The 16,951-nt window shown below is 54.4% G+C and overlaps 1 protein-coding gene across 11 annotated transcripts in view; it reads left to right on the top strand.

Annotated features, from left to right (window-relative positions):
• The window catches only part of FRMPD3 (FERM and PDZ domain containing 3), a 60,889-nt gene that overhangs the window by 37,419 nt on the left and 6,519 nt on the right, over positions 1–16,951 (top strand). For 10 of the 11 annotated variants that reach the window (XM_064427118.1, XM_064427113.1, XM_064427115.1 and 7 more), the window contains 3 exons: positions 218–400; positions 10,920–11,064; positions 15,682–16,488. In XM_064427118.1, coding sequence (XP_064283188.1) covers positions 218–400; positions 10,920–11,064; positions 15,682–16,488 — 1,135 coding nt within the window. The remainder of the gene's footprint in view (positions 1–217; positions 401–10,919; positions 11,065–15,681; positions 16,489–16,951) is intronic. The other variant, XM_064427114.1, reaches the window with a different exon arrangement.

Genomic DNA, 16,951 nt, shown 5'->3' with positions numbered 1-16,951 from the left:
CCAGCTCTGCAGAGGGGCTCAGGGAGGCAGGTTGGTGGCACTAACCTGGCACTAACCTGGCACTAACCTTACCTGCTGCTCTCCCAAAGCCATCCTGGAGCTGACCAGGCTGCCAGCATGGAGGCTTGGCTCCATGGAGAGGCCAGGTGCAGCTGTGCCACGCTGGGGAGGGTCTGTTCACCCTGCCTGTCTCTCTCTCTCTCTCCCTGTGTGCCAGCAGGATGAGAAGCAGCCAGCCACCACCCTGCTGGTGGGACCCCGGCACGGCATCAGCCACGTCATTGACCTGAAGACCAACCTCACCACGGTGCTGTCAGAGTTCAGCAAGGTCAGCAAGATCCAGCTGTTCAGGGAGAACCAGGGCGTGGCCCGGGTGGAGACGAGCATCCTGGATGCCAAGGTGGGCATGGGTGCCGTGGAGATGGAACTGGGGCTTGGGGGCCAGCCTTTGAGGGGATTCACATCACAGCTGTGTGCTGGAGAATCTGCCTGGGGATTCCTAGAGGCTCCAAAACCCCTTCACACCAGGGTCTGCAGCATCTCCCTGCTGGTCTGACTCCTTGTGCCACACAGGAATGGCTGCTGAGGGCCACGGGGCAGGCATGGTGACCTTCTGGCTGTGACCCAGGTCACAGGGCAGGCATGGTGGAATTCTGGCCATGGCCCTAACACTTACCTAGTGGTTCAAACAGGGTCCTAGGAGCACATGGGGGTGACACAGGCCAGGCAGGTAGCAGGACCCTCTGGAGGCAGGACAGCACCTCACCTCTGCTCAGGGCTGGAGAGGAGCAGTACCTGGCCATAGCTGGGCTGGCTGCAGCCACTGGAGGGGACTGGGAGGTTTCATGTATTAGTAGCACTTGTGGAACTTGTCAAGCCAGGCAGGATTGTTGAATGAAGTGGAAATGAGGGGAAGGAGGTGTCGGGCTCAGTGTGAGCACAGATGGCTGTGTGTCCCTGGCCCAGTAGCCACCCCATGGACACCTTGCCAGCTGCCCCTGTTATCCCCTTCAGCCCCCTTGGCACACCCTCCTGAGCCCTGTGTGTTGTCACCCCCATCTCCTGCTGTTGTGTGTGCAGTGCTGTTCTGATAGTCAATCCCTGTGCTCAGCCCCTGCCGCCCCTCCTCACCCCTCAAGGGTCCCAAACCCTCCAAGAAGAGTGTCAGCAGTACAGTAAGATCTTTATTTCCTTCTGTGGTGCCTGGTGCAGCAGCCCCAAGATCCTGGGGAGATCTTCCCTTGGCCTTTGCTTGGTTTTTAACAAGCTGGGATGTGGCCCTGACAGACTCAAAGGCACACAGTTGTGTGTGTCCCCAGGGCATCCTCGGTGTCACTGCCTCCCCGCCCCCTGGGGAAGGGCAGCTGAGAGCAGAGATCTCACAGATAAATGCCAAGTCTTCTCCTCTCCTCCCTCTTTGAACTCAACAGGACAGAGTTAGGATTGAGTTTGGAGTTAATCAGTCAGGAGCAGTGCTTGGCAGAGACTGTCTGGCACAGTGGGGCAGGGAGGTTCTGCTGCACAAGCCCTCTGAGCCTTTGGCTGTGGGTCAGCTTTCCTGCCCTGCATTCATCCCTTTTCCCCCCGGACTGATGAAGCTGAGCTGCTTTGCCAGCTGTCTCTGTGTTTCATCTCCTGCAAGGTCTCCAAGGCTCAGCCCTCTCTGCAGCCCTTTCTTTGCACTGTTTCAGTACAGTCTCACAGCTCTCATCATGGTGGATTTGTTTAGGATTCTCCTGCTGCCTCCTGTCCTGGTGGATTTTAGCACTTTCTCCTACCCAGCTCATTAATTCCTCCAAGTCTGTTTTCCTGCTGCCGCTGTGCCTGGTCCAGCAGCTCTGCTCACCTGCAGTAACACCCCAGGAGCCTCTGCCCGAGCTGTGCTAATCCTCATCCCCTCTGCCTCTGCTCTCCCCTCCACAGCCTCCTCATCCACAAAGCCCTTTCTCTGAATTCCTAATCCAATGGATATTTGGTCAACTGTAACATTTTTAACATTCCCTCTTCTGCATCCCACTGAGGTCAGTTGTTCAAGCCTTGGTGTCCTGCTGTGCCTGTCCTAACCCTTCAGAGCCCTCACCCTCCCCTGCTCAAAGCCCTCCCTGCCCAGCCCCTCCAGCTGCCTGGGCTGTGCTGGAATCCATCCATTTTCTCCTTACAGAGCAGGGACAACCAGGGGATATTGGCTGCACCACGAGTAGCCCTGCTGGTTCCTCCTGCTGCCCACACCCCTTGGATTTGTGTGTGTCAAATCACCACGTTAATGCATTAATAACAGGCTGCTCATGACCCTGTTCCTGCTCGTGGCTCACTGTGAGTGAGCGTGGCTGTCCCCAGTGTCACCCAGCCCCATGGACTGAGCTCCTGGGGTGCTGCTGTGCTCCCCTGGTGTGGAAGAGAGCACTGTTCCCCCCAGCACAGGCTGGCCACAGGAGGGACAGATGCTCTGGAGGCTTAGGTGATGCTGGCATCCATCTGCTCTAAATTAGGTGGCAATTCCCACGCAGCTCGTCCCCAGATCCTGCGTGCTGCTCCCCACAGCCACTCCCTGCTGCAGAAATCCACTCTGTGCCTCCACCAGCCCTTTCCTGCTGCAGGAGCAAGCTTTCCCCTGCTATCCAGCCCCCCAGAGGCTGGAGAAAAGCCAGCTCACTGGAGCAAGCAGCTCACAGCCTTCCTGCGAGCACGCACGATGGCTTTATCTCCAGGAGAAATTCCAGGCAGCTGCTCTGGCCACCAAAAGCCCCTCTGCCTGCCTGGAACGGAGCAAGCACCCCCTGTATGGATCTCAGCAGGCTCAACAGCACCAGGCCAGGGCAGGGCTGCTGTTATCTGTCTTCCTTTAGCCATTATCCAAAGGGCTGGGGTTTAGAGGCAGAATGTTTGCTCCAAAATGAGGCATATGCTAATCCTACGCAGGACAGCGATGGATGAGGCAGGCTAAGAAAAGCAGGCAAAGAGATCATTACCTCACAGTGCTAATCTGCTCTCTACCATTATTCTGTTGCACTGAACGTGTCACTGGCTCAAGCCCCAGGTTGCAAATCAATCAGTTTCTGCTGTGAGTTGCAAACCATTAGAGGGCTCAAAGTAGTGTCCTGGCTGCTCTGGGGACCTGTCAAATCCATGTCCCCCCTGGGAGCCTGTCAGAGCTCCAGTGTAGGAGGGGATGTCCCCCTGGGCTGTCTCACCCTGATGCCTGGCACTGCTGCTGTCAGGGGATGCTGGGGCAGCTCCCAGCCTGAATCTGTAGGAGGTGCTCACTGAGTTACTGTGGAAACACAGATGGTCAAGGATGCTTTAGGGTTTTGTGCAGAAAGACCATCTTGAATTTCTAAGTGTAGCTAAAATGGGTTAAAAAGGGGGTCAGGTCATGAAGTAGCCCTCAGCTGGGAGGTCTGAACACCCTGAGCAAACAGCCAGCACAGTCCAGACATCCTCACCTGCTGCTGAGCTGCAACCACAGCCCAGACTCACCTCAGCCCTCAGCCAGGAAGGAGCTGGGGGAGATTTTCAGGTAACAAACAGGCTTGAGGAGATCATAAACCATTTGCATTTATTTTGGACGGAAAAGAAATACTGTTTGTCTTATGAATTATTCACTAGGTAGTTAATTGGTTTGTTTTGGAGCTTTTCCATCCTGGGCTTCAATTCCTGTTTAAAACAGACCAGGGATCCAAACCCAGGGCTGGGACCTCTGCTTTGCCTTCTTTTGCCACTGTGGCAAGAGCGGGGCAAATGCTGACAGAACCCCTCAGAGAGGAGCCACACAACCCCGGGACAGAAGAACAGAAACCTCCAGGCTTCTGCTGCTGGTTCCAAGGATTTTTGTTCCCTGCAAGGTCTCTGAGAGCTGCAGGGAGGGCAGGAGCAGGTTTTGTCTCAACAGCCAGGGAAGGAGTGAACAGTGCTGCTTGGGAATGCTGAGAATGTTCCCAGCCTGCAGCTGGGGGCAGGACTGCAATGTCCCCAGCTGCACTGCAGTGCTGCAAGTGGTCATCTGGCAGCTTCCAGGGGTCATTCTCACCTGACAGAGCCTTCTTCTGCTGGGGCTGTTGCTTCTCTCTTCTTCCTCCTCATGTTTGGGTGCTGATCCTGGAGCTCATGCATGTGCTGGGGCAGGGAGGTGGCACAAGGTGTCTCCTGTGATCTCTATGCATTAAGTGCATCTTGCCAGGTTTGGCGCTCTGCCCTTCCCAGGGGCTTCCCCCTCCTGCTGAGACCAGCACTGCAGAGTGGCCAGTGCTTCTGAGCCAGCTCACAATCGAGCCCCAGGCATGCACCTCCCTTCCTCCCTGGTGCAGCACTGCAAAGTCCTCCTGTGCCTCCCAGGAAGGACAATGTCAGCCTGGCACTGGGCAAGCCTGGCAGCCTGGAGGGGCACAGCAGGTGCCTGCTCCCCCAGGCTCCCCGTGCAGGAGGTGTGGGAGCAGTCAGCTCCAGGCTCCCCTGGCTGTGCAGCTCCACGGCTCCCAGGGGAGCAGAGGGTTTGTTCTCTCTGAAATGGCTTTTCCAATGGAGCATTTCTCCTTTCTGATTTACACAGCTGCACACCGCTGGGCTTTTTGTTAGTAACAGTCTTGACATTGGGAAAAAGGCTGCTGAAGCACTCTGAATGTGAATGGCAGAAGGTGCTTGGGGACAGCTGGATCACCTGAGCCTGGACAAGCTGTGCAGAGCAGCAGTCCCAGGCTGTGCCCTGTCCCTGTGCTGGGCTCTGGGGCAGCAGCCCGTGGCACTGGCTGTTTGCCAGCCACAATTCAATCAAAGGCATCGGGGTAATTGACTTTGGTCTCCCAGCAGGGCCTGCAGCCAGCCAGTGCTTAAGCTGAGATCAAGACTTGAGAGAGGAAACCAAAGGAAAAATTAATTCAGAAAGGTCCCTGGCTGCTGCTGCTGCTGTGCCTGGAACGTGGGTACTGCTGCTGGTGTTCCAGGGCATGCTTCCAGCCTGCCAGGGAAGAAAGAGCACCATGCACAGCTGGGGTTCAGCCCTCTCCCCCCTCCTGGAAGGAGCCAAGGAGCCCCTTCCTCTCACAGGTGATGGAGGAGGACCCCAGGGACCTCCAGCTCCCTGCTGGAACCAGCCCCAAGGCTGCTCTGCCCCCTGGGCTGATCAGGGCAGGGATGTGCTCTGGGGCTGAGGCCAGTGCCTGATGTGCATTTGCCAAACCCCAGTCTGAAAACAGTGGGGAGCCCCCTCAGAGTCACCAGGGCAGGCCAGGCTGAGCCTCCTCCTGCTCCTGCAAGCACTGACTGGAGCCCCTGGGATTTCTTCTGCAGGAAGAGCAAGGCTTTGGAGTGACAATGGGTGACAGCTCTGATTGCTTACACCAAACTAATCTTTATTTGCATGAAACCATCCTGAAATGCCATCATCATCTCGTGGGGGAGAGGGAGGGATTGAGAGTTCATTTGGCTCGGTACCTGGGTGGGAGGGGCAGACACAGATCCCTGCTTGCAGTGGGATGCAAAGCAGAGGAATGGGATGCAAAGCAGAGGAATGGGATGCAAAGCAGAGGAATGGGATGAAAAGCAAAGGAATGGGATGAAAAGCAAAGGAATGGGATGTAAAGCAGAGGAATGGGATGTAAAGCAAAGGAATGGGATGAAAAGCAGAGGAATGGGATGAAAAGCAGAGGAATGGGATGAAAAGCAAAGGAATGGGATGCAAAGCAAAGGAATGGGATGCAAAGCAGAGGAATGGGATGAAAAGCAGAGGAATGGGATGAAAAGCAGAGGAATGGGATGCAAAGCAAAGCACTTCCCAGCTTCAGCACCACCCAGAGCACTGCCTGCAGGCACCCAGGAGAGGAGCCAGCCAGAAACAGGAGAGGCAGACACGCAGACACCATGTGGAGAGGATGAGTTTCCAAGCCTGCAAAACCAAATTTGGTTTGTTCATTAAAAAAAAAAAAAAAACAAAAGAAAAAAAAAAAAAAAGGTCCCAAAGCCAACCAAAAAATGCAGCCCTCTAAGGAAGGAGAGAGAGACCCTGCAGGTCTAACCAAGGCAGCACCCTTATTGATCAACAAGTGGGAGATGGTGATCCTAGTCACAAGCAGCCTGGTATTGATAGAGCTGAGTTAATAATGCTTCAGGGGAGAGAAGGAAAGGTCAAAGTAGAAGTGAAAAATTGGCTGCTGCCTCGTTAGGCTCAGGTGCCTGTATTATTAAATAAAAACTTGGCAGTGCACCTCAAGTAAACCAAGGAACATAAATTATGTAAATTCATCTCCCATCTTTCTGCTGCACTGCATTAAAGGAAGCAGGGTAGGACCCAAAGTACATGATAAAGGGGGGAGATTAAAAGGAAATGCATATAATCTTAGAGGTTATAGTATGAATAGATTGGGTCATAAATTAATTTCAGTATGAGGACTGTTAAAATCATCTAGCATAACCCTGGCCAGAAAATTTCCTGCAGACCTTTGTTTGAGCAAGAAAATACCCTCCAGAAGGACACTGAGATCTTATTTAAAAGCAAGGCATTATAGAAAAATCACTTTATCAATAATAAGCTAATGCAAAAGTCATTTCTTCTATCCAGTATAAACATATTTTGTTTTACTTCACAGAGAGACTGGTTGTCAATCAGGAAACTTTGAATGAAAAGGTGTCCTTTCCTCATGAGCCTAGAAAATGTAGGAAAACCATTATGCATGAAAGATCAAGCTATCAATAATTTCAGGCTGGTGCTACACACTTAGATGTGGGAAGATCATCCTTGTGAAAATTTGCTTCTTTACACGTTGGCACATTACAGGTCAGAGATGAAGCTTTACCTGGGAATCTGATGTTTAGAGCAGTAGGATTATCCCAGTAAGTTTGGTTCTGTGTAAAACTTAGAGTTTTCACCCTAAAGGTGCTGCTGTGCTGACAAAGCACAGCCAGGCATTTCTGCTTTGCCCTCCCAAGGGAGCAGAGCCCTGGGGGCCACTGAGGGGCTGGAGCAGCAGGAATGTGCTGTGAGAATGAGGAAGAGGATGGGCTGGTGGGTGTGAGACAGCCCAGAGGTGCCTGGTGGGAGGACAGCCAGGGTTAACCAGGTTTAAAGCTTGTTCCACATCAGTGATCAATGTCATCTCCTGATCAGCAGCTGGGACAAGGGGCTCTGCACCTTGGGCCATGGTGCTGCAGGGCAGGGAGCAGGGCTCAGGAACAGCACCGCTCTTGCCCTCCCTGCCTTCCAGCTGCTCTCACAAATCTCTGCCCTACTGCACCCCCGGGTTTAGAAAACTTAGGAAGATTCACGCTCTTCCAGGGTGCTGCATTTTTGTTGGGTTTGGTTGAGGTTGAGCAGCGAGTTGAAAAAACTGCAGGGAGATACAGAGGGATTCACAATAAAAATTCACAAAAAAAACGCAGCCTGTGGGCACCAGGCCAGGCTTGACCTCAGGCACGAGCCCTCACTGCCTCTGGCAGGATGTTTCTAAGGGAAAGGAGATGAATCCCATTTGCCAGAAGCCAAGGAAACCCAAAGCACAGACTGCAGGTCTTGCTCCCCACACAGCTGCCCTGAATGTGCCATCTGAACCCCTCAGCACCCCGAGCTGGACGTGCTTGGTGCAGCTGCTCACAGAGTCAATGTTTGCTCAGCTCGCCGTGCCTGGCTGTCTCCACACCATCTCCTTTGCCTTGCTCACGTGGAACGGGGTGGCCAAGGGTGCCAGTGCCTAAAATAACACCTGCATTAGCTGCCACCCCTGGCACCTCCTCCTTGTGGAATCGTTTCCCAATGGAACAGGGCTGCTGCAGGCATGGTGTCTCTTCGTCTCTCGAGCCCATAAATCACTTCCAGATCTGCTGGCCACTTTCAGGGGGATGTGGCAGCAGGGTGGACATCTCAAAGGCAGCTGAGCTGTTGCAATCTCAGCAGAACTACTTAGTGGAGTGGAAGAGAGAGGCTGGGTCTTGTAAGCCCGTGTGGGAAAGGCTCAGATCCTGTGCCAGAGCTCTGTCAGCAAGCAGCAGAGCAGCCAGCAGGGCCAGGGAGGATCACAGCCTGACTGCAGCAGCTTTGCTCCCCAGCAGTGCCTTTGTGAACAGCTCCCAAGCCATGAGCAGGACACAGACCCAGGCACTGTGGGCTCCCAGGCCACGGGGAGGAGATGACACATCCACAGCACGGGGGGATGGCTCCAAGCTGCACCTCATTTAATCCCCAATAACAATATTTAAATGCTTGGCAATTGAAGAACTCTCACACAGCTTCCCTGTCAGTATTTCACAGTAATCTTTTCTAAGCTGTAAAGTTAACCAGGTTTAAGATTCCTCCTTTTCAGGGCAGAGTGCCACAGTTAACCCCTGCATGCCATGCATTTATTGCTGGAGGCCATTCTGGAGGCTGGACTTGTGTCACTGTAGGACACAAAACAACACGACCCAGACACGCTGCTGCTCTCAAGGTAGAAAAGGGAAGTTTATTTTCTGACTCCAACATTTATAGATTTCTAAAGGTGACAGTGGGTTGGAGGGTGACAGTGCCACCTCTCCAATGACACTGGACAAACCAACAGTCCATCAAATTTCTCCTCCTCCATAAAAGAATGCAAAACAATAAGTTTTTTACAGAAAGCACGCCAGAAAGTTTGCTACAAGAATGTAAAGATCAGATGAAAAACTTAGAAAAATCAGGGCAACAGACTTGCTTGGAGACCTGGTAGGAAGCTCGCAGCACCCTGGTGTTTCATTGTAGTGAAGAAACATCAGTCAGGGTTGTTGTGCCTCAGTCCTGTCACCCTTCAGGAGGACTGCTCCAGGGGCTGTGTCCTGCCAGCCAGAACCTACAGTCCCATCCCTGGATGGGTGGGAGCATCCTGAGGCAGAGGCAGCTGAGCAAACATGGAATTGGGTCCTGGAGATGCTGGTCACCAGCTGGGGCACTGGGGCTGCCCTGGGCTGCATGGTGAGCACTGGCAGGGAGGCAGTGAAGGTTCACAGCCCTGTGCCACTCTGCCCTGGTGGGATTCACACATGGTGGAGACTATCCCCTGCTTTTCCTTTTGGAAGGGGACTCTCAGCCCACCTTGGCCTCTTGGTTTAATCTCCCAGCAGTGGGTGTTTATCAGCCATTGCCTCCCTCCCCCTGGGATTTTCTCCCTCTGTTGCTGCTGACACTCCAAACCCTGCAGAACAGAGCAGGGGAATACACAAATATTCAACAGATGGCTTGAAAAATCCAGGAGGGCTTAGCCCTGTGTAGAAGCCACTTGTTTTAAGGATGCTTCACACACAGAACACATGGTTTGCTTTCATCACTTATGTCAACACTGGAGCTGGGCTAAGAGGTGTCACCCCCACCACTGCGTGCTGCCTCCTCTGAGCTGTGCTGAGGACCTCTTCACTCCTCTCTCTCTGTCTGGTTTGGTACTTCCCCTTTGATCTGTGTCATCTCGGGTTTATTTTCCAAGATTCAGAAAGATCCTTGTCAAGCAGGCAGGGGCAGAGCCTCTCAGCAGGGCACGTTCACTTGTCAGGCTGCTCCTCTTCCACATCAAGTTATTTCTTTTCCTTTATCCTCCTGCACAGCAGCCAAAGAGGGAACTTCTTTACCCTGGCCCTGGGAGAAATCTGCCAGGCTTGGGGATCTCATGCAGCTCTGCCCAGGGCTGATGGCTTCACACCCCAGTTTGTTTCCCTTTATGGTGCAGAGCATGGCACTGGCCCAAGGTGGGCCTTGCTTCACCAGAATTGGCTCGGGGGCTTAGCAGCAAATATTAACCAGAGCACAAAACTGGCCAGCGGGTACCAGGAACCTCTTGTGGTTATAAAACAAGAAAACCAAAATAGCTTTAATGCTTTTCACACTGTGTAGGCTTAAGTGTTTGTTAAAACAGCCTTGGTGTTCCCTGAATGTGGTAAATGAGTTCTGAGTCCTGGAGGGCTCTCAGTGTGCAAGGGGCTGAGTGTGGCAGGACAGGCAGCCTGAGAGCAGTTCAGCATCCCCTGTACCTGGGTACAAAGGTCCTTTAGGTGGAGGTGCTTTGTGCAAGGTGAGGGCAGGAGCTGCCTTTGCCATAACTGTTGAAGGCACTTGTCAGTTTTTTCCATTTCATGGGTCTGTCCTGAGCAGTGCTGGGGGCTCAGACGGAGCAAGGACCTCCCAGGTGAGCTGTGCTGACAGAGGCTGCTCTGCCCAGCCTGCTCCCAGCAGTGCACAGGGCCTCACTGGGTGGGTAGCAGTGAATCCCACCCCAGCAGCTTCCCTGGGCTGGCTGATCTCTCTTTGGGACAGTCTGGGAACTGGGAGTCACACTGTCTGCTGCTAGATTGTGCTGTGAGGTTATATGTGTCACACAGATCATGTCTGAGTTTTATTTCTCTTTAAAGCAAAGATCTTTTTTAGCATGCAAATAAATGCTCTCCTAAAAGGGAAGGCACCATCTGCTCCTAAGCACAAATTTAATTTTCCAGAGGGTTAGGTTTAAATAAGATCCACAGTCTCAGAGTGGTAGCTGGGGGAACCTGTAATGGGGTTTGGCTCCTTTGGCATCTTGCTGGAAGCAGATATTTTCATTTATAGCAGGGAGACACAGTGCCTGCAATGCAAGAGGGGCTCTGACAGCTGTAGAATCCCAAACACCCTGTGCTCCTCCCAAGGCCCTGCTGGTTGAACAGGTGCTTGCAGGTGGGCTCAGAGCACTGACGTGGACACAGAGGATCAGAAGGACATTGCTGTGTGTCCCTCATCCTCGGGGCAGCCAGCAAGCAGGATCACAGCTGCAGCCAGACACCCTCCTGTGCACAGCCACGGCATGGGTGAGCTGGAGCAAGGCTGTGCAGCTGGCTGGGAGTGCTGGGAGCACCAGCAGCTCACCAGTTCCACCAGTGCAGGGCCCAGCACAGCCCCTGTGCAGCTCTGGTCCCCATCAGCTGAGCCAGTGGCCCTCATTCCCTGTGCCTCTCTTGCCTTCCAGCCGCTGGTGCTGCTGATGGAGTGGCCTGAAGCCACCAACTTTGCCTGCCTCATCGCAGGCTACTGCCGGCTCCTGGTGGACTCCAAGAAGATGATCCTGTCCAGGGCCCCCAGCCAGCCACCCCCACCTCAGATTATCAAGGCAGGTACGTTTCAGCCTCTGCTTTCTGAGCCAGCCCCTTGCCCAGCCTCCTCCCTCCCTGTGCTCAGCGCTCTGCAGCATCAGGAAGGGAAAGGCTTTCTCTGACAGCTCCCCTCTGCTCCCATCCTCCCCGAGCACCAGCACACTCCCTCTTCAACCACAAACCAAGGAGCAGGGAGGCATTGCTCATTTTGGGTCAGCCAAAATGACTTGTGGTGTCAGCTCAGGCCCCAAACCCTCCCCCTGAGCTGTGGTGGCAGCTCCTGGAGCAGCTCCAGGAGGAGCTGTTTGAGGACACCTGTAAGGCTGCCAGCCACAAGCTGGGCCCTCACAGAGCAGCCTGTGCGGTGCTGCAGGGATCAGCACACATTCCCTGGCTGGCATCCTGCTCCCAGCTGGGTGTGTGAGCTCAGGGGCTGCATTCCTGCTGCACTGGACACTGCTGCCCCCAGCCTGGGGCCTGAGCCCCTGTGAGCATGGCTGCTCTGCTGATTTCCTAATTCAGGAAGGGAACTTGGCTATCCCAAGCTTTTCAGGGAGCAGAAGGCTGGTCTGGACACAGCAGGAGCTTCTGTCCCAACAGGCACCAATGCTGTCCCTTAAGGAGGGATTGCAGGTGTGAGTCACCCTCCAAAAAGAGCAATGATTCTCAAGAGTGATTTCAAACAAGAGCCAACCATGAACCACATGCTGCTGCTCCATCCAGGTGTTCACATCCAATATATTTTGTATAGGAAAAATAAAATATGGGTTCAGTGACTGGAGATGGGCAGCATACCAACCCAGCAGCCTCTGGAAGGTCACTCCCAGACCTCCCAAGTGACACTGCAGCTCCAGAGAGCTGTGACAAGTCCTCAGTTTAGCTGCCAGTGTCAAAACTCCCTTCCCAGGATGGGCCTGGCTTGGGGAGGTGGGAGGAGTGCAGAGGGTCCTTGGGAAAGCACCTGGTGCCTTTGAGGAAGGCACCCAAGCATGGATTTGGCACCTGTGAGAGGACACACTCACAAGAGGGATCAGGAAAGCATCTGCAGCAACCTCAGTGAATCCAGAAAAGGCCTGGCAGGTGATTTTGGTGTAAGTATAAACACTTTCCTCTCCTTTCCTCCTGTGTGTCTCTGACTGACAGCTGTCCCTGTGCTCTACCCTGGCTGCCCTGTGGAAATGCATTTAATCACATTTTGCTGTGAGCAGAGGGTGTTTGTAATTGGACTGGCTTAGCTGTCATCAGAGTGGTCCTTCCCTGGCTTATGCCACTCTGACACAGGGGGCACGTGGCTGGGGGAGTCAGAGAAGTGGAGAGCATCCCACACCCTGGGGCTTGGAAGGAGCTTGGCAGAACCCACAGCTCCTGGCCTCTCAGGGGATGCTCAGCATGTGCAAATTGTGTTTTTCTACATTCTAGCTACTGTGACTCTAGCCAGAATTTTTTCCTGAGATTTTGCTTCAGGGTCTTCATCCAAACCTCTCCCAAAAAGAGTTGTAGATCTTGCCCTGCTCTTGTCAGTCTCCAGTACCCAATCTCAGTTACCAGTCTCAGTAACTCTGAGGGGCAGAGTGAGTGTGAGAGGCAGTCCCAGCGGGTGGGACAGCAGTGGCTCTGTGCCAGCCCCTCTCTGGTGGCCTGGTCCATCCCCCTGGGTGCAGTGACAGCCCGGGTGACCCTGGAGTGGAGCAGTTCCCTTGCAGACCCAGAGCCCTCAGCCCAGTCACTCAGGCACCCTTCAGAAGGAGGGGATTTAGGGTGTGTTGGGCAAACAGTCTGCTCACAGTTCTCTCCCCACAGGGCTGCAGGCTGAGCTGTCGGAGCTGGGCGGATCACAGGGAGCAGGGATGCTGATCATTAGCACATCCTTGCAGGAGAGAGCCCCACTGGGATGAATTAAGTTAGCCCAGACTTCCCAGGCTGCAGGCAGACTGTGCCAGAATCTTAAATGTAAAATCAAGCCTTGGCCCATGCTTTTACCTAGTAGAAGAGCACATCCATCTTCCCTGAGGCCCATTAGAGCCTCCTGCTGAACAGCAGACATTTTTAGAAATGCACACGCTGTCTGAATGTTGTCAGTGAGATCCATCTCTGCATTTCCCTGTGGACCCATAGCCACAGCCTTGCCCTCCATTGTGCCATGCTGGAGCTGCACAGGTGATTCTCCTCCCTGTCCCTCCTTCTCCCTGCTCTCACCATCAGCCATCATCAGCCAAGCAGCTCTGTGCCCTTAGTTGCTCTCTCAGCTCCTTGTCAGGAAGTTTTCTCCTTCCTGAGCATGCAGCAGCTGGATTTTGGATTTTGGGGGTTTGGCCCCATTCAGCAGCAGGCCTTGGCTTGGCATGGGCAGCCAGCAAGGCTCTGCCTCAGCCTTGCCACCCTTCTAGAGCCCACACACCCCCAGCTCTGGCAGCCTTGTGCTCCCTCACACAGCTGTCATTCCTGAGCGCTGCCGTGGCCAGGCATCACAGACATTTTGTTTTTATTGGGATTTTAGCATTGCAGGTGATGAACAGTATAATACAAACATGTGTTTGGGGAGACAAATTGTCCAATTTGTCGAGCTAATGAATTTAATTAGGATTTATTTGATTTAATTTATCCTTGGTCAGACAGAGCCTGCATCCCCCGGCAGCCGCGCTCAGCACAGCTGCACAATCCAGCCTGCAATGCAGACACATTCCCCTCCTGAGGGATGGACCTCTGGCCAGAAATTCAAGTAGCATTTCAGCCACTTTCCCTGCACGAGGGAACAAGGGGAGGCTGTCACTGGGAGGTGGTTAACAGCAAGAGCAGCAGGCTCTGTTACAGCCAGCCTGATCCAGTAGCTGTCAGCCAGATGGAAATAGCACACGGATCACAGGCAGCGAGGGACAAGGGCTGGGGGGTGGCTGTCACTGGAACACAGCCAAACTACAGTGGATGTCTCCCCAAAAGGCAATATTGCTCCACTTTTAGTAGTCTCTTGACAAACACTGCTTGGTGTGGCCAACATTACCCAAAAATGGCAACAACTCCTTCTTGCCATGTAACATGTGAGCTGGCAGGCTGAGGCTGCAGGTCGGTGTTGGAGCAGCTAGGCTGCTCCTGCTGCACTCTGGACACAGCTGGGGGGTCAGTGATAGCACCCCCATCCCTGTCCCAGTGTCACCTGTGCTGGCCAGCCCTGACCCCAGCAGAGGGATGGAGCTCAGGGGCCTGTCCTGGGACCAGGACTGTTTCATGTCCTCATCAAGGACACAGTGGATTGAGAGCACCCTCAGCAGGTTTGCAGATGACACCAAGCTGAGTCGTTCATTGAAATGCCTGAGGGACACAGGGACAGCCACAGGGACCTGGACAAGCCCCAGCAGTGGCCTGTGGGAATCCCATGAGGTTCAACAAGTACAAAGTGCTGTACCTGGGACAGAGCAACCCCAGTATTGACCCAGGATGGGGATGAGCAGATGGAGAGCAGCCCTGCAGAGAAGGACTCGGGGATGCTGGGGGATGGAGGCTGGATATGAGCTGGCAACATGAGCTCACAGCCCAGAAAGCCAAGAGTGTCCTGGGCTGCAGCAAAAGCCCTGTGGGCAGCAGGGGAGGGAGGGAGAGGATTCTGCCCCTCTGCTCCACTCTGGTCAGACCCCACCTGCAGTGCTGCCTCCAGCTCTGGGGTCCCCAGCACAGGAAGGACATGGAGCTGTTGGAGAGAGTCCAGAGGAGGCCATGAAGATTATCAGAGTGCTGGAACACCTCTCCTAGGTGAGAGAGTTGGAAGTTTAATCTTGAGAAGAGAAGGCTCCAGGGAGGCTTTTTAATAGGGCTTGTAGCTATAGGACAAGGGTGAGTGGTTTTAAATTGAGAGTAGATTCAGATTAGATACAAGGAGGAAAGGTTTTATGATGAGGGTGGTGAGGTGTAGGCACAGGTTCCCATCCCCAGAAGCATTCAAGGTTTCCTTGAATGTTGGACATGGCTCTGAGCACCCTGATCTAGTTGGTGTCCCTGCTCGCTGCAGGGGGATTGCACCAGACGGCCTTGAAATGTCCCTTCCAACACCTTGTGTGGTGCAGGACATTTCTCCTGCCCTCGTTCCTGGCAGGCAGGCCCAGCAGGTTTTCCAGAGCCAGGTGGCCTGGCTGTGCTGCAGGGAGCGTGGGTGTCCCACTGCAGTGCAGTGGAGGGCAGAGAGCACACGGGAGCTTCTCCAGGCCGAGCAGGAACTTCCCCACACTGTTTTCCCTTCACCCAGGTGCTGCTGCTGATGTGTTACTGCTCGTTTGGGGGTCCCCCTAAGCTAAGTGTTGGCTGGCAGCAGCAGGCGGGCAAGGAGACTCCACACGGCTTCTGAGGGTGCTGATTGATGAGGGTTTATTGGGGTCCCACCCCCAGGAGCAGCATGGTGACTGAGGGGGAAGGGGAAAGGGGGAGAGCCTGGGGAAGAGAAGGGCAAAGAGAGAGCCTGGTCTCCCTCACACAGCTTAACAGGGAGATCAAGGTGGGCACAGAGTAAGACTTGGACCAATGGGATTACAGATCCTTCAGGGGAGGATCACATCTTGGGATAAACTGTACATTTTGGAGGGGTGAGACAGAGCACAGCATTTAACTGAAATGTAACACCGCACTAACGTGCCTGTTGTGGTTTTGGTTTAGATTACATCAACGCACACAACTTCCACCGGCCTGCCGCGGCAGGGCACATGGGAAAGAAGGAGAATGGGCTGGTGGGTGGCTCTGCCACTGTCACCGGAGCAGCCGGGGCTCCTGCCACCAGGGCTTCGGACTCGGAGCTCATCCGCTTCTGCTACCTGCACATGCGAGAGCAGAGGAAGGAGAGAGAGAGCGGGACGGACATCAATGAAAACCTGATCTTCTTTGAGGAAACTCGTCCCAGGACCAAATCTGACCCCACCTCCAAAAGCTCTGGCCAAGGCTACAACGGGGCAGCGAAGGAGTACGAGGCGGATGGCCCTGAGCAGGACAGGCAGGGCAGCAGGGCCAGGGCACACACCATCGACACGCACCCGCGCCTGTACTGCGAGTCCTGCCAAGCCAAGATCAAGAGCCGGCTGGCCTCGGGCACGGGGGGCAAGCCTGGCAGCACCCGCGACACCACGGTGGACCTGATGTCGCTTCCCCCTCCCGGGAATGACGAGGAAGAAGACGAGACAACATCCCTGCTCCCCGCCATCGCCGCTCCCCCTCCCGGCTTCCGAGACAACAGCTCCGACGAGGACGACCCCAAGCGCCGGGCAGCTGCCCAGGGCCAGGAGCAGGGCCGGCACCTCTGTGGCATCCTCTACGACGAGATCCCGGTCACCCTGATCGACAGCGTGCAGCCACGGACCGTGCGAGACCACGCCCAGGAGCTGGATGATGCCCTGGTGTCCACCCTGCAGGCGCTGGAAGCCCTGGCTGCTTCAGAGGATTGTCCACATCCCCCACCACAGCAGACAGCAGGTATTTTAGTGGCTGTGACTCCCTTTTTTCCCTGTAGCCTTTCTTTCCTACTGCACATCCTTCCCTTTAGTCTCCTCCCATCCTGTAAGTGACTGTGAAGCAGCTTCTAGTAAAAGCTAAGTTGTGGCAGCAGGCTGTAGCAGGAGCAGCCAAGTTGCTGCTCAGAAGATTCCTAAGAAGCTGAGGTGGGACTCCTCTCCCTGACAGAGGCTGAAGGAGTCTCTCTCTTTATCCCAAATCTGCCACATGCCACGATGCTGGGGCACATCTCTAACCAGCCAGTACTGTGAGCATGAGTTCCTCCCACCGTGACCCCACTCAGCTGGCACCTTTGGCCATCGGTCTTTGCAGGTTCCCAGCCAGGTTTTGCAGTGTGTGAGGCCTTCACAAGGCAAACCTGCTGCCAGATGGGTGACTCAGGGACCAGCCTGCTGGCAGCACAGTTCTTTGTCCCTCTTCCCAC

Source organism: Passer domesticus, chromosome 7 (assembly GCF_036417665.1).
Source record: "Passer domesticus isolate bPasDom1 chromosome 7, bPasDom1.hap1, whole genome shotgun sequence".
Classification (NCBI taxonomy): Eukaryota; Metazoa; Chordata; class Aves; order Passeriformes; family Passeridae; genus Passer; species Passer domesticus.
This window is presented reverse-complemented; position numbering and strand designations above follow the sequence as displayed.